The sequence below is a fragment of the Macaca nemestrina genome, chromosome 2, assembly GCF_043159975.1.
Source record: "Macaca nemestrina isolate mMacNem1 chromosome 2, mMacNem.hap1, whole genome shotgun sequence".
In the NCBI taxonomy this organism is placed as follows: domain Eukaryota; kingdom Metazoa; phylum Chordata; class Mammalia; order Primates; family Cercopithecidae; genus Macaca; species Macaca nemestrina.
The window spans coordinates 61796624-61824526 of NC_092126.1; the positions used below are offsets into that span (position 1 = coordinate 61796624).

General features: G+C 38.7%; 1 protein-coding gene across 2 annotated transcripts in view; it reads left to right on the forward strand.

The window, feature by feature from the left end:
• Nucleotides 1-13812: 13812 nt before the first annotated feature.
• Nucleotides 13813-27903, forward strand: part of LOC105488541 (schwannomin interacting protein 1) — an 804156-nt gene continuing 790065 nt past the window's right edge. For both annotated transcript variants that reach the window (XM_011752721.2, XM_071091172.1), the window contains exon 1: nucleotides 13813-13963. In XM_011752721.2, the coding sequence (XP_011751023.2) occupies nucleotides 13955-13963 (9 nt within the window). In that variant the 5' untranslated portion in view covers nucleotides 13813-13954. The remainder of the gene's footprint in view (nucleotides 13964-27903) is intronic.

Below are 27903 nucleotides of genomic sequence, written 5' to 3' on the forward strand. Positions count from 1 at the left end.
GAGAACCTGAAGCAACTATTATTTTATGCTGTTTAAAATTAAAGCCACAGTAAGGTTTAGGACTATACCAAAACAATACACTAGGGAGAGGGGGATCTAAGGTATCTTATCATTTTTCTCAGAGACTATTCATCACATTTAAAAAAAGATGTTTTACACTTTACCTATTGTGAATGAAAAAGAGCCACACAGTAGCCCAAAGAGGGCAGGTTTAAAATCACACACATGCTTTTGGGTTTTAGTTCAGTTCCCCACCGCTGCCCTGCCCTTGGAAATAACCATATTGTCCTATTTGGGTCTTCTTGTTATTTTTTTTTTATTACTCTTGTTTTTGGTTCACTTGTTTTATTGATGTTACAAACTATTTTTTTCTAATTGTACAGTTTTATTTCCTTTTTTTGTAAGTGAATTTGTGATTAATGTCAAATAAATAGTGGTCTGAAGGCTTTAAAATGTTTGGTCTTTGCCTTCATTTTTTGTTATTTTATTTTATTGTATTGTATTTTTTGAGACTGAGTCTCACTCTGTTGCCCAGGCTTGAGTGCAGTGGTGCAGTCTTGGCTCACTGCAACCTCCTTCACCTCCTGGGTTCAAGTGATTCCCCTGCCTCAGCCTCCCAGGTAGCTGGAATTACAGGCACGCACCACCATGCCTGGCAAAATTTTGTATTTTTAGTAGAGACAGGGTTTCACCATGTGGGCCAGGCTGGTCTCGAATTCCTGACCTCAGTTGATCCAACTGCCTCGGCCTCTCAAAGTGTCGGGATTACAGGCATGAGCCACAGCACCTGGTCTGTATTCATTTTCTGTTGCCACGAAACTTAGTGTTACCACAACTTAGTGTCTTAGAACAATACAAATTTATTATGGTCTGTTTCTGGAGGTCATACATCCAACACAGGTCTCATTGGCTGAAATCAAGGTGTCCTTAGGGCTGCATTCCTTTCTAGAGGTTCTAGGGGAGAATCTGTTTTCAGCTTCCAGAGGCCTCCTGCATTCTGTTGCTGGTGGCCCTTCACCTCCATCTTCAAAACCAGCAATGGCTGGTCTAGTCTTCCTTACCTTAGCACTATGACACAAATTCTTCCTCCCTCTTCCACTTTTAGGAGCCCTTGTAATTACATTGAACTCACCTGTTTTTTCCAGAAAAACTTCTTATCTTGAAGTAAGTCAGTTAACACACTTAATTCCATCTACAACCTTATTTCTCCTTTGCCATTTAATGCAAGATATTCAGTTTCCAGAGATTAGGATGTGGACATCTTTAGGGGGGTCATTATTGTGCCTACTTCATTCTTTTCTTCAAAGCGAACTCTTTAGTAGGTGGAGTTTATGAGGTCTGGTTGTGATGTGCTTTTCAAACCACTGGTCTTTCCTGCTCTCCTCCAGTCTATTTCTACCCCAACCCTGTATTTCCTTCTACCCAAAGCTTTTCAGCATGTAATTATGGACACAAGTCAACCTCAACACTTCCAACAGAGGCCTGAGAGCCTCAGTTATCGAGATAAGATTATATCCTACCTTGGCCTCACCTAATTTTAATTTGGGATGGCCTAATCTAAAATGATTCACAGATTATGAATCATTAATTGCACTGACAGATATTACAGGTTACCACCTACTATGTGCAAAAGTGCTTTTCAAAGAAGTTAAAATGTATATTTTATATGGTTTCTGTTCTCAGTGTTAGGAAGGCAAGATGAAGAAATTAAAGCAACATAAGAATAATGTATTAATACAGATTGACAAGACAAGAAATGTCACAGGCAGCACATGATCAATGATTAATTGGCAAATCAGTGCAAGAGGACATAGGAGTAATGAGTTCTGAGAGAGAACTCTTTGTGTTGTGTATACCCCTTGCCCCTGTATTATCTATTACTACTTAACTAACTCCATTAAGCATGGCTCCAAATCTATGGCAGTTCTCCATATCATCCTTAACCTGTCCTTGTAAAACGAAAAATCTGATATCAGATGTAAATAAGGCTTAGAAGCTCATGGCCAGATTTGGAGAAATTATGATATCAGTGTTAACAGGGCCATTTGCAGGAGGTGGTCAGCATAAAGTACTCACAATGAGTCAGCAAACAGTTATTAACATGAAATGATACTGACTCAGCTTTTATTATTTTTTCCAAGTTGATAGACACTTTCCTAACATTTTGCTATATGTTATTCAAATATTTTCATGACTTTTATTGGTTTTGGGAGGGAGTTTCAGGTTATCTGCATTACTCAATTTAAAATCAATAGTGGATTTAATCAACATAATGTTTTCTAATCAATAATGAGTATTAAATAAAACCCAGTCTAATAGCATTTTAAGCAACATTTTCTGTCAAAGAAGTATCTGAACCATTTTCTTTCTCCCGAAACCTTGATTTAATTATGATACTGGTATTATTATTGTACATGTTCATATGGGATGGGCTCATTTGACTATAGTTATATAACTTAAGTCCCATCCTAAGAAATTTACAACTGTAGAAGGCTATTTTTAAAAAGGCTATTTTTGACTTGTTAGTTTAAGAGGAAAGGATAGAATTTTTAAAACATATACTTTGTTCATTAGAGACTATTTACATACCGACCTGTTCTCTAGTAATCATGTTCTTCTTAGATGTGTATTGCTTTTGGAAGTTTTAATTAAACTGTTTTTGGTATCTACAAAGACTTTCCATAGAGTAATTCAATTCCATTGTCTGACTCTAATTTCTTGCCTCCCTGACCTGATATTTTCTTTCCATTATTTATAATTGAATTTTGTAACAACTATGATGCCTCAATTTTATTTTTGCGTATGTAATCTCCATATGAGTCTCATAACAATCTTGCTAATGTAAGAAGCTGAGATGAGGAAATTCAGAGAGCAACTGGTTATTGAGTTGCAGCAGACCTTGTGAACCTATGGAGGCAGGTGATGCAGGGGCTGTGATATGATTTTCTGTCTCTGCACGCTTCCCCTCTCATCACACTGTCTCCTGTTTGAGTCTGCATAAATACCTTCATTTCATCATCTCTCTTTCACCATGACTCCCATTTTGGTAACATTAAACTTTTTGACCAATGGAATTGTTTTGACTGGCAGCAAATAATTAGGGATTCTCTATTTCTGGTCTCATTTTGTCACTGTTACTAGTGCCAATTATCATTAACATAGAGGCCACTTTATAGGCAGTTTTGTTGTGATGCACATGTGTGTTGCAAAGCAAGAAAACACAGGGCTAGCAGGAAGAGGGCAGGCCTGGTAAAGACTGGCTAGCTGCTTACCAAATCCCTTTTTCTCATCTTTTGGCTGGACTGCATTTCCCAGGTTCCATTATGGCAGGGGGTGGCCACGTGACTAAATTATGGACAACAGTGTGAGCAGAAGTGATGTGCCCCACAATCCACCAGTCTGGCCCTATTACAAACCTCCTGTACGTGATCCTCCATAATCTCTCCCTATCAGACACAAGAGATTGACCATGTGAGCCTGGGAGACACATGTTGAAGATGGCACACATAAAAGAAGGAGCCTGGGTCCTTGAATCACTGCTTAGAGGAGAGTCCCGTGGTGCCCTGGGGCACTGGCATAATAATTTACCTCAACAAGACATGTACTTCTCTTAAGTTTGAGTCATTGTTAATTCTGTTATAGCAGCTAAGTTTAACTTAATTGATACACTTGGGTCTGCCAAAGATATTTCTGTAGGCCTCAGTTTCTTCTTTCAAAAAATGAAGGAATTTGCCACATGGGCCTTCTTGCTGTTCCCCAAACACACTAGACAGTCAGGACTTCTGCACTTGCTGTTGCCTCTGCCTGAAAAATCCTTCCTCAGAAACTCACATGGGCTGCACCCTCAACTCTCAGTCTTCAGCCTGAATGTGACCTTATCAGTGAGACCTCCTGTGGCCACCCTTAGGTATAATAACATTTCTCCCTTCCTCATCATTCCCTCTTCCTCTTAGCTTGCTCCAGTTTTAAAAATATATATATAGCACAATCACCAAACAACTGACCTATGTGTGTATTTGGCACTTCGTTAAATATTTGTTGAACAATTGCATGAGTGAAGCGCTCTCCAAAGTGACAAGCAGCTGTAAAGGATTATGTTTCCTAATTTCAAGACATTGTAATCTAAGGAGAAATATAAAATGATTACAAAAGACAAATCTTCAATACACAGAAGACATATGAGCTTTGCTAACATATTTCTAAATATATAAGGAAAAGAGATTCTAATAATTACTGGCCACTTACCAAGTGTTATACATTAAATTTTTCAAAATGTTACTTCATTTGATGACTCTACAAACTCAATATTATTGTACCCATTTTATAGATAAGGAAAGAGATTTCCAGGGCTGGAATGGAAACTTCTTGAGAGCAGGATCACATCTATCTTTTTTACTATTGTATCGCTGGCATCTAGCAAAGTTCTGACAAGGTAGCAAGAAATAAAGAATATTAAGAATAAAAAGTAAAGAATGGGTTAAATTGCTTGTCCATGGTAAGACAGTTGGCATTAGAACATACATTTGCCTGAATCTAAAGTCTGTGCTTTTTTTTTTTTTACTATCAGAGAATGGCAATTGTGATCCCCTTTCTGATTCTGGGCTGTTGCTTTTCTCTGTTCTTCCTGGTGAAAGGCTGTCCCCTTAATGGACATTATGTCTGGGATGTTTCTATTCTTCAGGCCTCAGTCCAGCCATGACCTCAGTGGAATGGCTTTCCCTGACCCCTTGGTTGGAAGATTGGAAGTGGCTTTCTCCAGTTACTCTCTGTGCATCACCTGTTTATTGCGTACGTCACCTTCATAACACCTATCACAGCAAAAAATTATCTTGTTTGCTTTTCAGTTGTCCCTCTACCTACTATAATGTAGACTCTGCAAAGATAGTGACTTTTTCTGCCTCTACTCTGTGTACACTGTGTGACACATTGTTGATCAATAGATGTGTGTTGAATAAATCAGTGAATCACTGAATAATTTGATTGATGTTGGCATTCACTCTTCCAGTGCTCATGACAGGCATTACTGATCAATCATGACAGTCTCTACTACTAAATCCAAACTCATACTCTGAAAAATTTGTAATATAGTTCTCGAGGCACTTGGAATTTGAAGTCTGACCCACTGATCTATAACATCAACATCACCTGAGAGCTTATTGGAAATGCTCGTTCTCAGGCCCACCCAGACCTACGGTATTGGAATATGTATTTTAACAGGATCCCAGATGATTCCTGTGCACATCAAAAGTGTGTGCAACATGACTCTAGGAATACATAATACTAGTCAGTGGGTTTGGCAAATAAGAGGAATCCCCTTTACCATCTCTGTGTTCTCCTCCATTTTGCTTGTACAAAGATAGAACCCCAGCCTTAGCATTATTGTGTGTTATCTGGAGTGATTAGGTCTTAGTGGGGTTAATGTAGAAATACTTTTATTTTATTTTATTTTATTTTTTTGAGACGGAGTCTTGCTCTGTCGCCCAGGCTGGAGTGCAGTGGTGCAATCTCGGCTCACTGCAAGCTCTGTCTCCTGGGTTCACGCCATTCTCCTGCCTCAGCCTCCTGAGTAGCTGGGACTATAGGTGCCCATCACCATGCCTGGCTAATTTTTTTGTACTTTTAGAAGAGACGGGATTTCACCTTGTTAGCCAGGATGGTCTTGATCTCCTGACCTCGTGATCCGCCCGCCTTGGACTACCAAAGTGCTGGGATTACAGGCGTGAGCCACCATGACCGGCCAGAAATACTTTATAGAGAAGTGTTTAAAAAAATTGGTTTCCCCAGTTTGAGAGCTGCTAACTATGGAAATAGATGAACATTTTTGTGTAAAGTCGAAAGAATCCCTCGTGCAAAGAATGGATGTAGGAGGAAGGAAAAGAAAAGTAGGTGCAGAGGAAATGCTAGGTTAATGCAAAAGTAATTGCCATTACTTTTTATGGCAAAGACCACGAGGTTGGTGCAAAAGTAATTGTGGTCTTTGCCATTAAAAATAATGACAATTACTTTTGCACCAGCCTAATAGGGTTAGGATCAAGGGTGCATATGTAAAGAGCAAGGCTAGATAAGGTCTAGATGGAGAATTATATTAGCAGTTAAAAGCAAAAAACAAAACTTGCTTCTCAAATTAAACTGGGGCAAATAAATTTGATATGAAGAAAGTTAGATGCTCTTAGTGAAAATAGTTTTGCTACATGGAAAAGACACAGATTATAATCTGAGGGTGGCAAAAATCAAGGTTTTAACAAAAAAGTTAATGGATAAATAGAACCATGGATATAGATTATTTGCTCTTCTAGTTTTACCATTAAGAGAATCACAGCAGGGAAAGAGTTCCCCTGGAAGGGTGTTGAGTTCAGTAAGTACCTCCTTAGACCCAGGCAACCAGGGTCCCTGCCCTGCTCTGACTCTGTATCTTAGAGGGCCTGGCTTGTGGCTTTCTCTGGTCAGTGCCCTTCCTTATGGTATGAAGGATTCAAGGAACCAAGAGGACATACCCACTTGGAGTCTTTGGCCCCCTTTTTAGTACATGATCCCATAACTCAGACACCAGAATTCCCTATGTAAGTGACTCTCTGGTTGTTTCCAAGATCTGTGAAGACCTCTCTCCTATGGCCTGGGTCCAAAATCCTGAGGGTGTGAGTACATAACTAATGTCCACATATTCGGCCCACAGGGTGTGCAGTGAAGGTGTTTGTGGGCATTGGATGGTGGTGTGAAGAGTGGTAGACTTGTCTTCTGGATTGTCCACGCACATGCCTGTGAGGCTGCAGCTTTTGCAGGATGGAGGTGGGGATGTGAAGAGAACGGCGCTAGGCTAACGGGGAGTTGTGGGAGGCTCCATGATTGCCCTAAGGCTAATATTGGACTCAGTGATGTTGTCAGTCCATTCTATACTCCATGAATCTTTTTCCCCCTTAGGGGGAAGATATTTTCATAACTTATGAATGTCATTAATTTTGCTTGGATCTTCAATTAAAGAAGTTGAATGATACACAGCTGAATGCAGTATATTTACTGATTCTTCAAACATTCAGAAGGCACCACTATGGTATTAATAAATATTTGCACTCTCACTGCAGATGTGGGACAAATCAGAGTGCTATAGGGGAAGATATGAATTTGACTCAGTCCTTATTTTTAATTCACTTCCATTTTTAGAAAATATCTTTTATCATGAGAGCCATTCATAATGTACTAAAATTAACCACCATGTGATTGTAGCATTTACAGTAACATCATGCTTGTGCCTGGCATCTGTGTTTGTCTCCTTGTTAATTCCTCAACCTTTCCATTTATTTTTCATGTTCACAAAGGTTAATTGACATCGACTACTGCTTATATGAGGAATTCCTTGGTGAGTCTTAGTGGTGGCTGCTTTGTAAGGTTTCAGTTCAGCTGAGCAGAGAACTTTGATAGTCAATCTACAAGGCTCTCTGTAAGCCTAGCACTTAATTGAAGTGCACTACCCCTGACTGGGCTGCATTGTCAGGCATGGGGGATGTTTGATGTTTTTGCTTTCTTTTTCATGTGGCTTAATCCTCCATACACAGAGTCCCTCTTGGGGTTCTTATAGGCACTTTCCTTTTTGCTAGGTCATTGTGCTGATAAAACAGTAGTGATTTATTGGTGATGCTCTGACGCCTTGGGCTGAGGTTGGGCAGTATGGATACAATACATCTGTATACTGCTTTTCACTTGGTATGCAAATTGGCACACATAATGTGGTTTTTACACAACAACACTGTAAAGTAGGCAGAGCACTACGTCCTCCAACACTGGTCCCTCTGTAGCAATGGGAGACTTAAGGCTCTGGTCACAGTGGCAGGTGATAGAAAAACAGTTGAATCCTTCTGACCAGTGCTTATCCCTTACACCAGTGGCACATGGACCCATTTCCCTTGTCATGAAGGTTAATTGTGCCTGCTGTGGAGGCCCCCAGTGCTCTGTACAATTTGAGAATCAGTGACCCACATATGTTACTTTTTGATTCTGAGTTGGTAATTGGCTCCTAGTAACTCACTTCCCATACCTTGGGTTTCTGTGGGTGGTGTTTGCACATTACTCTCATTTATGTCCACTGGCTTGCCTTTTGAGGCTTAAATATAAAGGTATAGCCATATGTATAGGATGATACATATGTATGTGTACGTACTATATTTTCTTGTGATTTTGTATCTGTTACCACCAGCTAAAATTGATGTAAAAAGATAGGCTGGTAACAGTTTAGCCTACTTGTTCATGGTTTTCTGGGGGGAAGGGGAATCAGATAATTTTCCCTTAGATAAATAAGTGTTTAGGGTTGAGATGTCTGTCTAACATGGTGCTATCACCCTCTCATAAAATCACCTTTTTATCCTCTGTCCTTTGGATCCAGAGAATTAACATCCATAATGTCAGGGAAATAGGATTCACTACCCCCATCTAGCTTCCTGTTCCAAGTCCACGGCCAGCACCTTGGCTGAGGCTTCTCAGCAGATCCATGGTGGTCTGCCCCTCAGCCATCTGTGCCTGGGAAACATCTGTAATTGGTGGCCCCAAGGCAGTGCCAAAGCCTCTTGGGATGGTTGGACACCAGAAACATCCAAGTTTCCAACCCTTCTGCCTGACGTGGCCTGCCAGTTTCTAACAGAATTCCCTCTAATACCTCTGCTCACAGTATCAAGGGACTCCCAGATGAGCCTGAAATGGATAAGAGCGTACCTCTGCCCATGCTGACATGAGTGTAGGCTTTTCAGGTTAATGGAAGAAACTGGGTGCCTTTGGAGTTTACTTCGTATTGCCCCTGACTGGTTCGATGAACAGGGATTATCAACAATTTGCCAAGCAGCAAGTATGAGTTTACAAAAAACAAAACCCATAGGTGGAACAAAACCCAAACTGCCAGCTATGATATTCTGGGTTTCATTTAATTTTAAATCTATTTACCCCCAGGTGCAAGTGGCGTGGAATTACAGTATCCCCTGTGGTCCCTCCCTGGATGTAGGTGTGTGGTAGTCATCTGCTGACCAGCACTTGCAGAAGCTGAATTCTTATCTAACGCTGTTTGCTGGGGATCTTGTAGCCAAAGCCTTTTAAATCAAAGGGAATCATCAGAGAGAACAAAAAGGGATCCCCTACTCTTAAGAGAAGGCCCTGATGGTGTTCCATTAACTGTCTGCCTTAAACATCTGAATGCTTTAAATAACTAGAGTGCATTTGTCTCCCTATCTCTGTCCTCATTAAGCAGGATAAGTTTAAACACACACACAAGTACACATACACACACATACACACACGCTTCTGTGGGGATACAGCCCATGTCACTATTTGTTATTCATCACAGTATATGAGATCTCTGTTATGAAATGTCCTGTCTCCAAAAACAGATATTGCTTTTCTTTTAGAAAAATATCCTTGGCTGGATCCCTGGAACTTTAATTAAAATCCTTGTTGCTCTTTAAAAAATGTTATTGCATTTCAGACAGCTTGGATGTAAAACAGTGATGCCAGGAACCAGAATGTTTTGCTGGTGGGATAAGGGACTATGAGAACAGATCAAAGGGCTGCCTGGGCTAGCCTGAGAGGTGTCAGGAGACAGCTCCTGGGAGAGACCTGCCACTTAACGTGGGACCATCAGTCCCCCAGATTTAAAGGTAGTTGTCCGAAGCAGTCACAAATTTTCTTCCATTTGTGCCCTTGACATTGTCTAGGTTGTTTTCAATAAAAAACTAAGAAGATTATTATTAACTAATTAGTTAATTCATTTATGATTTTTGGTCATTTATGGCACTACTTAACACTGATCTCTTCAATAGGCTGTGAACCACCCGAGGACAGGAGCTACACCTGTTTGTTTGCTGCCATATCTCTGGCACAGGACTCAGAATGTGTTAGTGAAAGTAGGTAGGCAGTAAACATTTTTGGAATGGATGTGGAGGCCCTTGATGTTCTGGATATGAAGGATGAGATATGAAGGAGGCTAAGACATAGTCCTTGCCCTCATAGAGCTCTCAGGCTATTGGGTATATCAAAGGTAATTAGAACTTTGGGTTATTAGGAGTTACTATTTCTTTAGCGACTTATGATGTGCCAAGAACTTCTCAGACTTTTAACTCTCAAAGGAACTTCATAAGATAGGATTTTTTTTTTCTTTTCCAGAACATGAAACAGTATGAGAGAATTTAAATGGTTTACCCAAAGACACATGTCTACTAAATAGAGAATGCTGTCTTTCAACTTGGACCTATCTGTCTCTAATAATTTTGATGGTGCTATCACCTTTGAACATTTATCTCTTAGTGTTTCAAAGTCAAGATTTTCTGCTTGTTCTTAATGGAGAACTAGAGGAGATTGAAAAACACATTTTTTTTTTTTTTTTTTTTTAGTAAAGTTACTAAATGGTTTGCATTACATTTATTTGGTCAGATGAGCTTTGTCTTCATAAAAGGGGAATGGAAATATCTATCCTCTGCTTGTCCCACCATTGTAGTTTGGAAGTAGAGAACTTGTTTGATTTCATAGGCTCATGGCTGGAAATAATTTGCCTCATGATGTGTTGTGCCTTGAGTCTCACCTGTTTTTGATTTAGATGAGTCTCTGGACTTTAGATGAGACTGGTGCTGAAATGAGTTAAGACTTTGGGGCATTTGGGATGGGATGAATATATTTTTCACTGTGAGAGGAACATAAATTTGGGGGACTAGGGGTGAAATACTATGGTTTGAATGTGTCCCCCGAAAAGCATGTGTTGGAAACCTAATCCCCAATGCAACAGCATTGGAAGGTGGGGCCTAACACGAGATGATTAGCCCGTGAAGGCTCTGCCCTCATGAATGGATTAATGCTGTTATCACCAGAGTACGGTCATAAAAGAGTGAGTTCAGTTATTTCTCTCTCACTGTCTCTTGCTCTTCATCCTTCCACCATGTTATGATCAGAAAGAAACCCTCACCAGGTGTCTGCCGCTTTATCTTGGACTTCTGAGCCTTTGAACCATGAGCTCATAAATGTCTGTTCATTATAAATTATCCAGTCTCAGGTGTTTTGTTATACCAGCACAAAATAGACTAAGACAGTACCTGTGAAGGTGAGACTCTTCCTGAGTGAGTGAAGGTGGTGCTGAGTGCAGGGCAGTCAGGTGGCGTGCGGGAAGCAGAGTGAGCCCCGTGCTCTGAGCTATTCTGAGCTTTTCTTACTTTTACTGTGGGTGAGCTTGCAGGATGTAGATCAGTTGGTGCTGACGGTTTGGGCAGGGGGCAGGCAGATCAGCTGTGGAGGGTGCTGTGGCCATATTCTTCTCTTATGTTTCTGAGGAGAGACATGGGACACTCTGCCACCACCAGAGATTTAGGAATAGAGCCGGTGGTGGGGGGTGCTATTCTTGTGGGCACCGAACCCCCTCCTCAGGTTCTTACACTCATTTGAAAAGGATCTGTTGCAGTTGAGCTGGGCAGTAACCTGGCTTCTGGTAGCATGTGGCCCCTTGCTTGAAGACGACAGGATCTGCCACTCACTAGGAGGTCCTTCGGGTCTGGAGCTGAGGCAGACGCTGAAGCAAAGGATGAAGGGAATTGGCAGATAATGTGCTTTCTCATGCGAATTCCTCAGTGGTCCTCCCATGAAGAAGGGTAGAAGAATGCTGGGACTCTCACTCCTTAGGCAGAAGGGACCAGATTTGACTTACTGCCTGGGTGCCTTTACGTCAGAAATTCTGAGTTCTTGTCTCAGGCGTGCTCTTGCATAGAGCCAGGATGCCACAGAACTAGCTCCCTCTTACATTTTGGCAGAGGATACATAGACTCAAAGCCTGCCCTGCCTTCTCATTCTACAGATTAAAATCAAACAAAACAAAACAGAGGCCCAGAGAGGTTATATGAATGAACCAAAAGATTTGGGGTTTTTTTGCCTTCAGCTTTGGCTTCCAAATCCACTTTCAGCCTTGTGCACTCAGGCTATGGGTGAACTGAGGAAGTCCAGACCTTCCTGCGGTAGAGGGATCCACAAGAGCACAAAAGTGCAGGTCAGCTCCAGCATCTGTGTTGCTTGAGTCTGGAGGTAGTGGCGGATGGGATGCCTTCCTCCTTGAATGACTGCCAGGCTCTGTAACAGCGGTCTTGAATGGCAGCTGCTTTTATGGGTGAGAGGGCGGACTTCATCAGAATCTCCTGGAGAGAGTTTCAAAACACGTGTAAACTCTGCTTGCCTCATGCTACCAAGTGTAATCCACAGTGCAAGAGATGGCAGTGAGCACAAGTTTTGTAAGTAATTCTGATGTGTCCATCCCCTGCTGAGTGCCTTGTGGTACTATTTGACAATGGTAAACCCTTGAGGGAGTTCTCATCTTAAGGGTCATTGTGTTCTCCACAGCATCTGATGTGTAATTCAGTGGATATTTGTTGAACCAACGGATGAAGCAAATGGCAGTGGAGAGATACGAACAGAATCTGAGCAGACAGGCCTGAGCACTGGAATGTGAGGGGGACTGGCGGTGCCTTGGTCAATACGTGTTAATCGAGTGTGCTTAAAGGTGAGTCTGGCCTTCTGCAGCAGTCTGACCATTGACTCTTTATCAATAAACATAAATACTGTTCTGCCCTTGACCTCCAGAGTTAAAATAATAAATAGCTTAATTGGTCATCATTAACTCCACTTCAAATTTACTATTGCCGAGTGTGGCCTTGAACAAAATGACTCCCATGCTCAGCCCAGGCATTTTATCCCCGAACCTCCCAAAGGAGTGTCCCTGGTAAAACAAATAAAATCAGCCTCCCACCTACTCCCTCCCATCAATAGCACGTTTGCTATTGAGTCCAGGCAAATGGCCATTTGCAAGGTTGGATGAGTAGTTAAGCCACACAGGCACAATGTAGTATGACAACATTCTTCATGGTAATATCGTCCTCCTCATTACATTTGAATATAGATTGCCAGTGTGCAATGCCTTCGACCTCGCTCTCTATTTGTGAGGTTTAGGAGTTCTTCAGACAAGGTGACGTCCACGTGTGCTCCTCAGAAATTATTAGCCTATTTGTAAACCTAAACAAAATCATAGCTATTGTCTCTAAGCACTTAATTTGCCAAATCTCTTTTCTTCCTATCCTTAATTATGTATAAATTTATAGACTTAAGCCACCTGCCTCCTCAATGCTTGTATATAATTGTACCTCTTAGGTGCCACTTAATGGCTCAGGGCTCTTCCTTTATACTGTCTTTGCTTCAAACTGTACATTTAAATATCAGTACTCAGCTCAGCTTCTGAGTAGTAAACATTTTTTCTCTACTTCCTTGAAAAGCTGTGAACAAGCCTTTTAGCATTTTATCTGGACCAAACAGTAGTGGTTTTACACGAGAAACGAGAACTCTGGAAGTAAATCTATGTATTTATATGTCTAAAGTGCATTATAAAAAGAAGCAATAAATCTAGTTTTCTACGTAAAAGGAATTAGATTTTCCAGTTTACCTCTGCACTGGGATTAATAAAATGTGCAACAAATAGCTGATGGAATGATCCATTTGAAGTTTGTAAAGGTATCTAGGGAAGCTGGCTGGAGTAGCCTTTCCATTTTTTCAAAAGCAGGATGCCTCTTAATTTTTTGATTCAGTCTTGTTTCTGAATGACTGTTTTAAAATGAGCTGAGAGGCTGTTACCTGCCTATTTCTGCATGGCTGAGCAAATTCACCCGTAAATCCAAGTTTCTCTTCGTTTCCATCACTATACGTCTCCAAATTACAGAGAATTCATTCCTGAGCTGGAGAGGTGCCAGAAGTTTCTCATCTGGCTGTCTGTGGGCTGCCTTTTTCTTTCCCCTCTTTGAGGCTTTCTGATGCCTAGAGTGAGCTCAACTCAAAGGTTTCCAGCCTCACACTCGCCTCACATTCCCCCACAGTCACATTGAGCTCTGTAATTCTGAGGAATACAGTGTGCCAGCATCCGATCCAGTCTCCTTTCACCTGCGGGTGTTCCAGAAACTTCAAAATGCGTCTGGTAATGTATTTGCTTTTCTAAACGTGCCACTTTGATGTGCGTTATATGCAGCTGCTTATTATTTTTTAAAAATCTGTCATCTGAATTAAAATGCATGCAAAAAATGTCAAAAAGAGCTTATAGAACAGTGTGGGCTTAATTGTTGGTCTAGGTGTGTGTGCATGTGTCCTTGTTAATGTAGGCATGTGTGCATAAATATGTATTATTTATGTATTCATGTGTCTGTGCAGACAGATTTCACTAAAGGAATCTCATTGAAAGCAACACTTTATATGAACATCCAGATTTTCTAATCAGATCTGTAAACATCTTAACAACAGCAAGTAGAAGAAAAATAAAATTTTCAAACCCATGCAAATGGTATGTTTTAAACACTTGTTTAAAAAGCCCTCCTTTCTTGTGTGTGTGTGTGTGTGCATGTGTATGGGGAGGAGGTGTTGATTTTTGAAAACTGGGAGAGAAGAGTTGTATTGCTGCTGCACGAGAATTTCTACCCCATGTTACCTGCCTTCTTAAAACTCAGTAAGCACTGAGGGGAAAAGATGTGGTTCTGCTTTGGAGTAACCCCAGGGGAACGTTGATCCGCAGTGTTCAGCAGGCATTGTAGGTATTCTAAATACTAGTGCTTGAATAATAAGTAGATGGGGTACATTTGCTATAGCCAAATCCTGCTATGTTTTCTGTCTTGTGGGAATCACATTCACACTGTACATTTAGGATCTGCATGTGTTAATTGAACTCGAGTGAAACAGCGTGAGAGTGCAGGCTCATAAATCATATTATTTATTTGCTAGTGTTGGGTGCTAGATTCTAAAATTAAGAGATTACTTAGCAATTAATAATATAGTCAGCATCCCTTGTCTCATTGGGTGAGATTTACATCCTTGGGACTTGCTCTTCTAGTTGTAAAGATGAATGATTTAAGGTTCGTACTTAATTGCTATTTCAAACTCTTAAGCTAGAAAGATACTTGCAACACTATATTTAAAAGACTTATTCTGAAAAATGTGTATGTATATTTCTAACTGATGGTGAGCTAATTATGACTATAATGTGCTATTTGCTTAAAAACAACTGATCTTGAGTATTGCTTACTTTTGTAATAGAAACTTGTTTTCTTGCCTTCAGATTATCATAATTCTTTCACTTTGCATTATGCTCTTGCTTTTTGAGATCAATATTAACTAATTGTTGTAAAGATGAGAAAATGAGGTAGCAAGTCAAATAGCATGCACTAAGTAGGTTTTCTTTGAACTAGTAGTTTTCTAAGAAATTAAATAGATTTTCACAAGTAGGTTTTCTAAATGTTCAGTGAGTAGTGATACTTGAAAATGGAAGCATCTTAAATATTAACTTAAGTGGAGCAGATTAGGATAGTATTAATGCCATCTTGTAGTTTCTTAATATATTTAAGATGAGGTACTAAATAGGTTAATTATTTTATATTGGCTATTATTTTTGCTTCATGATAATGATTATAAAAGCAACAATTGCTTTTGATTTACTTCGCATTGTGGACAATTGTAAACTTTAGTAAAATAGTTTACTAAGTTGTAACAATAAAAATGAATATTATTAAAGTCAGTGTGAAAGCTGCTTTTACTTTTTAGCATCCGAGATCTAATATTTTATCACATATAGAGCTGTGTACTTATAGAGGATTATGTATATTTTTAAAAATTTATATAACTCTAAATGCTGATTTTATCAACCATGTTCAATTTATAATTAAAGTATAATAGTACAGTAAAAATGCATTTCAGTGTGTAGAAATGGCTCCTTGAAACAGCATATTATATTAGGAGCCATTAAAAATCTGTGTAGGCTATTGATGTTATACTCATAGATTGTTCTGTGTGTAACTGATTCCTATTTTAGGTCCTATTCATTTCCAGTGTTATAAATGAACCTAAGATTGTGTCCTATTCAGTGTAGGAATCTTGCCTTGAATGTAAATATCTTAATGAAGATTTTAAATTGAATGAATAGGATGGCTGAAGATTTAGCAGTACCTTTTTTCATGTGTATTGCAATATGCATAAATACATATATAGAAATAGTAAGTTATGTAAAAATATTCCTTGCCTTCAATGACATTACAAAATACTCTCACTTTACTTTTGAAGTCAGTTATTTTGTTTGAAGTTTCATAGGTGTAAAAAGAGGTTTTGTTTTTCAAAGCTTATGTAGTACTGTGTGGTAACAGGAAAACATTCTGTGCCATTTTGTAGTGAATATCATATGTACTAAAAAGTGAAAGGAAAGAATGCTGCATTTGCCATCTGTCTCTAAGTATGACCTCCTACTAGCTTTAGACATATTGTAGACCAGGCCTTTATTTTATGAAACAAATTTATATTACCCCCAAATACCTAAAATGATTGTAAAACACTTCCCCCATACAATAGTTTCCCCATTATGTGACTGAGACTGTCCTAACAAACATTTTATTTTTAAGGCTCATATATAGAATGAAGACATACAAATATAATTTGTAGGCTGACCACGCATCCAAAGCTGAAAACATTCTTCCTTTAAGTAAGCATTTATTAAGCATCACATCGCCAAGCTGGCTTCTAGCTTTGGGACAAAAGGAGGTGTCAAGTAGGGAAGCTCCTGTTTAAAGATACCATTCCTACTATTTCATTATTGACTGTTATTTATGGAGGCATGACACCTTCAATATGGTTTGAGAATTGCATTGGCTTTTTTTCGTTTGTTTGTTTTTTGTACCACTTAGTTTCAAAAGGACAAAATTCTTGGGAGCATTTGCCAATAGAGAAGAACAATCACAGTTAGAGTGGGGAGGGCATGCTGATCAAGAAAAATTCTCTGGGGAAGATGAGTTCTCAACCAAGCAGGGGAGGAGGTTATTAGCAAAAATTGATATAAAGGAGAGGAATAGGAGAATTTGGGGTAGATGGAACAGAAAGGAGAAGTAAATCATGGCAGGAGACGAGAAGGCAATGACATTGTGTGGAGAGAGGAGCTATATTAGAAGTAAGAGGAAATAAAATTAAAAAAATTATAGAGTTGGGCTTTACATTTTTCAAAATTAGTATTCACTAACCTTATTATAGTCTGTGGAAAATAATTTGATTAAGTAAACATTTATCCTATTTTGTTATACCAAACAACCTCTGTAAACAAAATTTCAAAGTCTACATAATAATTTTAATTTCTATTTATTGAGCATTTACTATGGGCCAGCTATGGGCCAGGCACTACACTAAATACTTTAAATGCATTATCTTATATAGTCCTCATTTACTATTAATATCCACATTCTACTGGTGAAGAAACTGAGGTACTGAGAAGTTTATGTAACTTGTCTAAGTTTGTATAAGGTCAGAAATGGAGGAGTGGGATTTGAACCCAGATTCTAGAGCCCAACCTTCTAGCTACACACACAAAAAAATCACTTCAGCTTATTTCATCTCTAGTTCCAGGTCCAGACTGGTATAACTAGTTGTTCACTGGCTGTGTCATTTAGGTTCTCTGGGAAGAGATTCTGAGACAGAATTAGTAGTGCAAGTGGTTTATTTGAGAGTAAAGACAAATGGGGAAGGAAGCAAAATTGGGCAGGGAGAGCCTTCTGACCACACAATGCAGATCTCACAAAATCTCACCCAACCCAATGGCAACCTCTGGAGGGAAGAGTGCCCATTAAAGGAGTCTCACAGTGGGCAGAAATGACCAGGCCTAGTACCCCTGCTATGCTCAATCGCTGGCTAGGGGTTCTCTGAAAGAGCATGACTGTGGCTTAAAAGTCAAGGAAGATCCTGAAGGTCCTGTAGCTGGATGTTGTCAGCTAACTGCACTTCTTACAGCTGAATAGCAAGTTCTTTCTTGAAGGGAGAGCTGGGCAGTGTACCTCCGTGGCTGTCAAGGTGATATCTCTACAAAATGTATCATAGGAACTTAGCGGTAAGGCAAGCTAGGTGCCTAGGGTGAAGAATTTAAGGAAGTACGTATGCTTTGGGTCATTCAAGTGCTGAGTGGGCACCTCAGAGTAAGTGTCTCCTTAAGTTTTGCACCCTCAGGCACCTTGCCTGTCTCACCCTAGTCCCCAGAACCTCATATTCAACACACTTAGAATTGATCTCATCATAGTCCCTCCAAATGTACTCTTACAGTCTTATCGCTCAGGAAAATCCAAGAACTGCTCAGTACATCCTCCTACTAGTCTCTGCTCCCATCCAGTTCAGTCTCTCCACTGCCACAGCATCATCTATGTGAAATACAACTCTGATTTATAATTCCAATGCATAATACTCTTCATTGGTTCCCTGTAGCCTAAAGAATGAATTCCAAGGTTCTTTCTATGGCATGTAAAGACCCTGTATGATCTGACTGTATGGACAATCTGGATTCAGGGCTGAAGCAATTTCAGTGCTGTATCTAAGGAACATTAGAACTGTTTATTTTTAAATATTTTAAATATTTTAAATATAGAATAGGTATTTTATAGAATAGAATTTTATAGAATAGAATAGAATAGACTTTTTAAATATAGAATATAGAATTCCATATATTTGGAGAATATATGGAAACTAATGGGAGATATACCTGGAAAAGTAAATTGGAGCTGACCAAAGAACTGTGGTCATGGAGTTTAACTTTTCTTTTGAAGGGATCTGATCAGAGAAGTAACATGATCAAATTAGGCTTGCATGAAGGTGAATGAGGCTGCGATGTGGAGGCTCCACTGAATGGAGAGCAATTGGAGTCAGGGAGACCAGTAAGAAGGCTGTGTTGCTATTCCAGGTGAGAAGAAATGAGGTCTTGAGTTAGGAATGTAAAAAATAAAAAAAGACATGAAAAAATATGAAGGAAAAATAGAATTTTAAGGCTCATTAAAAGAAGATGTGAGGGGAAGATAGTACTCAAATGGGACTTGAACACTTGAATTGAGTGATGGGAGGCTTGTATACGGGAACCAGAAATGGACAGAGGATCTTGTCGAGGAAAGATGACAAGAGTCTAAGAGGTGTCTGCAGATTAACCATCTCATTTATTTCCCCAAATGAATATTACACAAATTTTTCATTTTTCCTTCATCTCAGGCACTGCTTGTTCAGCTCCTCAAATTTTGCCTGATTTTTAATTTACTGTCATTTAGAGATTTTCACAATAATCCTTTAAACAAAAGATTAAGGCATCAAAGACAAAAGCTATGTTTACAGACACCAACCATTCTAACAACATTTAGGTTCTTTTTTCTAAATTCAACTGTAAAAACACCTTTTTGGGATCCACACAATTTCTAACGCCAGTTTGAGTAACTAATTATTATTATATTTTATTTTTTTAAGAAGTTGTATTGGCTTCATATAGGCCTGATCCTGCCCAGCAGAGGCTGACAAGACTGGCCCATCTAATTAAAGGTCTTTGTTCCTGAGGTAGGTAGAAGAGCCAACACTGTTATCATGAGTTGCAGACATCTTCTCATAGAGGAAATCTGAAACTGCTGCCTCCCACTGCCCAACTAACAAAGGGGCAAAGGTAATTGATTTAACATGCACAGAAAAAAGACTTTGCAAATAAAGATTCACATTATATATGATTGTGATACATAATTAAAAACTCAATTTTCAATAAAACGGAAATAATGGCAAAGACTTGATGCTAAATAAGCTTTAGGTGCAGAAATGAGTAGTAAGTTTTATAGGAATTTGCAATGCAATATGAGAAGCTCAAAGCAAATATTTAATTGCCCTGAAAACTGAACAACATAACAGTCACATTTGCATATTCTTCCAGGCTGACTTGTTTTACTGTAGAGTGCAGGAAACCCCTTGTAGTAATATTATGTTAGCATCCATGGTGTACAAAAAAAATTTTTTAAGAGACAATCAAATTAACCTCCAAATCTGACTGAATAACCGCCTACACTGACTTGTGCCTAACAAGCTGCGACAATCAAAAGATAAGCTGGTAACATGTTGTTTGTTTTGTGACAGTGATAACAGAGATCTAATGCCTCATTCGTAACTAGGGCTGCCAGACATAGAAATACAAGATTTGCATACTCTGACCTCCAGGGCATGGAGCTATCGTAAGCCAATGAGTATAAATTCCCTTTTCTGTTTCAGACTTAGATATAGGACAGTATGTTTTCCTGATTTCATTAAAAAAATGAATAAGACACTGAAACATAAAAGGGAGGGGTCTGTGTATGTGGACATTTGTAATTCTGTGCTCCAACTCCAAACTTCAGGGAAGCGATCTATACGGATGATGTTTAATCTTCATGGCAGATCAATGAGGCAGACACTGTTGGTTACTGCCTATCTCACAGATGAGGAAAACTGCTGGAGAGGCTTGATAACCTGTTAAAGGTAACACAGTGGTCAAGTAGCAGAGTGGATTTGGACCCAGGGCCTGAGCTCTTAGACATTGAGCTGGGCATGGAGGGTGTGAGCAGAAGCAGTGATTGGCTGGTGGGGTTTGCCCACCCAGAAGGCTCTCCTCTGAAGCTCTCCATCCTTGGACTGCTCTTCTTACCTTTCCTGGGCTCTCAAACTTTCCTATATACTGTAAGGAAATACAGTTGTAAATTCAGGAACCAGCACCAAACCTATTTTTTTGATGGACAGATAATGAGTTTCTCACTGAGCTTAAAAATATGTTGCTACCATATTCTAGTGATGTATGTCTCTGCAGTGTGGGAGTCCATCTGCTCATCCTCACCTAACTATATCACTTTTTTAAAATGGGCTTTGTTGATACTTGGAATTGGGAGACTTTAATTCTGCCTTCAATTTTAGTCCACATTGGACAATTTGAGCTCATACTTTATGGGAGACAGCAAATTGCCACTATATGCTACTCTATGACCATGTATATGTAATTAAATATACATGAATATTCCAACTGTATGGCAGTCTGATGAAGGAAGAACTAGATGTGATGGAGCTCCCTGGTAGGCTCTCTTTGTTAGCAAGGATGACCCCATTTATAGCCCCTTATATGTCTCATTCTGAAGTATTGATTTTCTTATCTGTAAAATGAATATTATGACAACTAGTTCCTGTAAAGAAGCATGTTGTAGTGGAATAAATACAGGCTTTGGAATCAGACATGCCCCGGTACACATCCCCTTGCTGTCACTTTGGAAAGCCACTTTAATATCTCTGGAACAGGAATAATACTACTTAGTATTGCTATGAGGATAAGACGGTGCCTGTGTCAATCCTGGCACAGGGTAGGTATTCAATAAATGTGTTTAGCATATCGTTAGGAGCACAGAGACAGAGTGCATAAGTGATTAAAAGCACCTGACCCTGGACCCAAACTTCTAGGCTCAAATCTGAGCATTATCATTTATCAGCAGAGTTACCTCGGGGAATTGAGTTCCCTGTGCCTTAGTTTTTTTGTCTGTAAAATGGAAATGACTAAAGTACCTTTGTAATAGGGTTGTTGGGAATTACAGGAGACTTAAGGTATATGAAGTACTTAGAACAGTGCCTGGCACACAATAAACACTCCATGAGTGTTAAGCCCCTCTTTTGAGATTTATTTCACTTCAATGTGATTTCTTCTCAGAGCTTAAGGCCTGGAGATTCACAGTACCTCTAGGGGCAAAGATTTCCGGTTTCTTGTTATCTAAGACCTAAAAAAATACTTGTTTTAATCCAGTGTCCACTGAAAATTAATAGTATCCATCTTAATTTAATAGATTGTTGTATCATCTATACCCATTGTTGGCAAAGGCAGGGCTCTCAATAGCAAGGGTGGGTGAAAAGCAAATTAGGACAACCAGCTTTAGATGGTAATTTGCATTTAAAAAAATCTATCAACACTTGATTAGCACCTCCCTTCGGACCTATCAGTTTTACTTCTAAGAATTTTTCTACAGATGAACTCATATAACTGAGCAAAGACATGTGGTGAAGTTTTTGTTGCAGCATTGTTTGTGTTATTAAAAATCTATAAACAACTAAGTATTCACCCAGGGAAAAATATTGAAATAATTTGTTATATCCATGCAATGGAATACTGCAGAGGAGAGAGCTTAAAACTGTTTGAGCAATACAAGAGAATATTAAAAACTACACAAACATACTTTTAGGAAAAAAGCATTCTGGGGGCAGTCTATAGCATAAATGATACTGTGTTAAAAAATAGTTATATATTTACATCCATTTGCTTGTATAATCATAGAAAAATTCTCAAAGCATGTATGAGAAACTAGTGTTTACCAATCAGAAGTGGAATGTATGTGGAGTGAGTACTTTTCCATTTCACTTTATGTACCCTCTTTGAATTTTAAAACATGGGCATATATTGCTTTTACAACTTAAAGTTGTTTTAAAAAATGGTCAATAAAAAATTCCTTTGTTCCCTCTACTACCATATATTAGTTTTTTTAAAAAATTAGTCCTTGCAAATGTAATCCTAAGCCTTGGTATAATATTTTTGAGTAATGAAGCCAACTGTCATCTTTAGTTAAAAACAGAATGCGTATCAACTCACGGCCAAAGCTCTAATTTGCTCCCAGGGAGCACAGACCAAAATGACTAAGGAGATACCCTAACATCAAGTCACAGGAGACTCTTAAGTCCTGTGGCAAAATTTCCTGTATTTCAAAAATTCATGCACTTAGAGAGGAAACATTAAATCAAAAGCATTAGATGGGGGTAGGGAGCATTGAGTCAATGACTTTTCCTCAGGACTTATTAACGCTAAACATGGGGAAACATTACACAGGGGACTTTTTTACATTAAGGTTTCTCTGTATTTCTAAAACCCCTCACTCAGTCTTTTGCAAAATGCTATATAAAAGTTACATTGCTTTTGAGTTTTGAGGGCAGAAGTGATTTGCATGAGGAGTAATCAAGATTCCTGCTCTTTGTACTTTCAAAAGTGCCTACACACACATTGTCTTATTTGATACTCACAAACAAGGTATTTAGGACAAGAATAAAGCTCATTTTCTATATAAGGATCTGAGGTTTAGAAAAGTTAAGCGACAAGCAAGTCAGCGTGGAGCTGAACACAGAAGGACCCTTGGCTGTGTCTTGGCCTTTTTTTTTTTTTTTTTTTTTTTGCCACCAGCACTCAAGGGTGTGGCTATACAGCAGAATCACTCCTCTGGTTGTGAAATGTGAAGTGGTTTAGTACTTTCTTGGAATTACTTTTAACTCTGGTCTAGAAAGACCCAGGAATGGCAAATTGAACTTTCTCCCCAAAGTGAATTATAAACATCCAAATTTAATTGGTTAAGGAATCTCTAATAAAATCCAGGTAGATCTAGTTTCTCATTTTGCCTCTCATCCTTACTAGCCAAATCTTGGGCAAACTGTTTCTTCATCTATAAAATGAGGTTAATGATAGCTTTAACCTTCCATGGCTGCTGTTAAGATTTTAAATGAAATAATGTGTGAAAAGTGCCTGGCAAAGTGCATGGTACACAGCAGAAGGTCAATAAACACCCAAGGCAATAATAATTATTAATAATATGATAACTAAATCAGGGTCCAGGTAAGCATGGCAGGCAGGGTTCTGATAGAAGCCAGAACTTTTGTCTCCTTGGAGGTGACAGCCAGGAGCTGCATCCCAGAGTGGGTGCCAACTGGCTTCTTTTCTTTGGAAGGATCCTTCCCTGGAAACACAAAGAACCAACTAAGCATGGGCAGGAAAGCTACTTTAAACTTCCCTGCATGTCATTGTAGGGGCTTGGACATTTCTGACTGAAGAGAATACCCCCAGTTTAAAACAGAGTTCACTACCTTTCTAGTTTATGGTCATCAGTAAGACGAGGAGGGAGCAGTCACCTCCCCTAAAAGGACAACCTGATGATCTTCTTACCCTGGGGAGTTGGTCTTCAGCCTCCTAAATTACAACTTTAAAAATCAGATTTTGGCTGAAATCTGAGAAGCCAGAGTTCAGAATCTAGATAATAAACAATGAAAGGTCTATTTACTAGCTCTTTAGCTTAAAAGTATTTTACTAATTTCTCATTTGAGTTTTTAAAAATTATTTTGCTTTATTACACAGTTTATACTTACTGAAAAAAAATACAGAATCAAGATGGAATAAAAATCCTTAAGAAGAAGCATTTCATAATCGTTTTGGTATATAGCCATTGAAACTAAAAAAATAAATATGTTTTAATGAAAACTCTAAAGCACTGAACATACAGTTTATGACCTCTCAAAATCTGGGAATATATCATGTGCATCTTTCCATGTCAATACATTTTTTTTTCCTATGATTTCATTTTCAATGGTTGTGTAGTATTTGATTGGGTAGACATTCCCTAATTTAATCTTTGGATCTTGAATGCTTAGGTTGTTTTCTTCCTGCAAGAAAAATTCTTGAAAAATTATTGCACAAGTCTTTATTTCTTTATAAAAAATAAATTCCTAAAAGTGGAATTTTTAGGTCAAAGAGTAAATGCATTTTAAAGTGTTTTGATGTCTAATTGTCTCCCAGTTATATTTGCCAATTTTACCCTCATTATTAGTACAAGCATGTAACTAATGACTATTTAGGTAAACATGACTTCTATTTATTTATTGCAAAAGTTGAATACCTTTACAATAGCCTGTATTACCATACCAGAAATAAAGAGGACTTCTTGCTGACACCAACTGCTACTTTTGTTTTTATAATCCAAACACAATATATTATTAAGTCAGTGTGTTAATTAATTGTATTCAGGAGCTTGGTAATCATGATCAGTAGAGTACAATTTGCTTTTGGTGGAATGTAATGGAAAATGTAGAAATAACTCGGAGGAAAAGTTACTACAAGCACACTTCCCTGGAGCCCATTAATTCCACCCACATACCTTTTTTAAGGTGTGAGAATAAAACAATCAAGGGCGTATAAACCCTTCCACTGTGGTTATCGTCACATCAATTTTCTCTATGGTTGGAAGTAACCCTGCCTGATCCCTTCTGCACCACACTAGGCTTCACAGTAGAAATGTGAAGATTGGAAACTTTTCAGCAGAAATTACTCTTGATGACACCAGCCCCGCTGACAGAGTAATTCCTGCTGGAAAGAAGGCGTCTGAATTAATGGTCTAATAAGCCGAGTTAGTGTTTCATCTTGGCAAAGGATTAATTAGGGGAAGAGAAATTAACATTTATTTGGGTTCCTATTTGACAGGCCCTTTATTATTACATTATGGCATTTAGTACCCCCTATCAACCTATGAGGTAGGTATTGCTGTAGGCATTTTACAATGAAGGAACTGAAATTCAGTCAAATAAAGTATCTTGCCTAAGGCCCCATAGCTGGTGAGCTGCAAAAGAGAGATTTGAACCTGGGCTCCCTGCTTCGCGAGTCTGTGTTCTTTATACTGTTACTTCTCACTGGTTGTACAACAAGTCTGACTGTCTCTCCTCTAGAATAGTCATTATAAGTATGAATGCACTTCTAGTCAACTAAACTGCAGGTTTCCTCTTAAAATCAGTATGTCAGTCTTACTTAGAGCACTCAGAATACTGAGTCTGTTTACAAACTTTTGTAGGCCAGAAATAGAAAATCTGCTAAGCTAGTCAGACAATGAAGAGTTTATTATCTTAGGTAACAAGATATCCTGAGACAGAGGGACTCCTGCTTTTTTTCAGAGGCTCAGTGATTTCGTCATGGACTCAAGTCCCCCACCTTGCTGCTCTGCCATTCTCAGTGCTATCTTGTAAGTGTCTTTTATTGTGTGGTGACTTCAGAAGCTCTGAGTTCAACATCTTCATGTGTACTACAATGTTCAGAGACAGGAAAATGAAATGGCTCCTCCTCACACATCCTCTTTCTTTTGTAAGAGCAAGACAAACTTCCCAGTAGACTCTCTTGTGCCTCATTGCCCAGGACTGTGCCATAGGCCCCTTCCTAAACCACACCGTGGCATTGGGAATGACTTAAGCCAAGATTCACCTGAGGGTGGGGAGGGTGAATGCTGACACCAGAGCCAGGCTTTGTGGCAGGAGGAACCACCAAAAATACTGCCAATACGGCATTCCAGAGATTTTGATATTTCTTTTTGTAGTTAATTGTGTATTTATTCTGGGATTCTTCAGTGGTATAAAAGTATACTGTTGCTTTTCTAGATAGTTTTATTTTTATATAACTACCAACTAGAAATGAGCATGTCATTTTTTCAGTGTGGTTGACCAAATCCTTCCCATTTCCATCACCTTCTCCAATGTATTTTATATTCTTCTTTACCCAAATGTTCACCTATTCTAACTCTTCTTCACAATCCTTCTGGATACAACTTCTTCCAAGAATGTGGGGAAAGTATGATTTTAATGCAAAATGAAGAACCCAATATTCCCTGTCTATTAGAGTTAGCATAATTTTTGCCCTTAAACAAAAAAGAGTATTGTCTTACTGGAGAGCATTAAGTAGAATAAACCTACTTTTCTGTCATTAATAAATAACATGATCATCTTTTCTTTCAGCAATTCATTTAACCCTCATGCTTGTATTCAAACAAAACAAAAATTGAAGTGGAGGGATGTCCATTAATTTCCAAAATAATTAGTTCAATAAAACAACTTGTTGATTCAAGGGGAAAGGTCAGTTTTTTTTCATTGTATTGGCTTATTAAATTTGAAGAATTTAGTTCAACAAATGTTTATCACAATCTATTATGTACTAACATTGTGGGAAAGTAAGAGAAGCTATAGAAAACCTTACACAACCTGGTAGAGAAGAAGAATAAATAATCAACTTAGAAAAAGTATCTATAATAAACTATTACATGAGATACAACAAAGGTATATGAAAATTATGACATCAATAACAAATGTATTGAGCACTGATTATGGCCTAGATTGTGCTTCTATTTGCTTTACAGGTATTAACTCATTTAGTTTCCAAACAACTCTATAAGTTTTTTTTTTTTTAGGCCTATTTTACAGATGAAAAAGCATAGGCAGTAAAGAAGCGTGAGGAGAGTTTCATGGGAATTTGGATGAGGATGCAATTCTTCCTGGGAAGTTACGGGAGCAAGTGTTTTGGGGGAAAGATATGTGGAAAAGGTGACCTTCCAGCTAGTGTTGAGGCGGGAGACACGGGGAAAAAATGGTTTTGTAGTGGGGAAAAATGGCATCTGTAAAGCATCTCTGAAAGACCTTTGTGTGTCCTGTGTGGCTGAAGCACTGTGCAAATATGTGGAGGTTAAGGAAAGGGAAACTGTGGTTGGGTTGTTTAAGTGGTGTATGCCCAGCTAAAGGGCTAGAGGTCTGTCATCATGAGTCAACACCCATCTAAGCTGTTTACACAGGAGAGTGACATGATGAAATGTGGTTTTAAGAAAATGATTCTAGGACAGACAGAGAAAAACAGACTGGATGGAGGAGGACATGAAAAGGAAAAGGGAGACCCACAGGCTCAATAACCTCTCTGTGAATAGCAATGTCATTGTTCAAAGTGTGAGAGAAATCTGATATCCTTCAGCAAGAATATGAACCTCAACCATATGCCTTATACAAAAATTACCTCATAATGGATCACAGACTTGAATGTAAAATGGAAAACTATAAAAAGTTTAGAAAAAAATAGAAAAATTTTGAAACCTCAGATTAGGTAAAGCCTTCTTAAACTTACCACCAAAAGCACTATTCATAAAAGAAGAAAACTGTCAAATTGGACACTATCAACATTAAAAACTTTTGCTCTGTGAAAGACCTTGTCAAGAGAAAGAAAAGACAAGCTATAGACTGGGGGACAATATTTGCAAATGGCATATATAACAAAGGAATTGTATCTAGAATATATACAATGAACTCTTTCAACAATAAATAACCCAAACAATCCTTTTGGAAAATGGACAAAATACATATACATACATTTCACTTGAAGAGGATATATAGATGGCAAATAAGCACATGAAAGGATGTCCAACATCATTAGCCATTGGTGAAGTGCAAATTAAAATGACAATGGGATATCACTATGTATCAATCAGACTTAAAATTAAA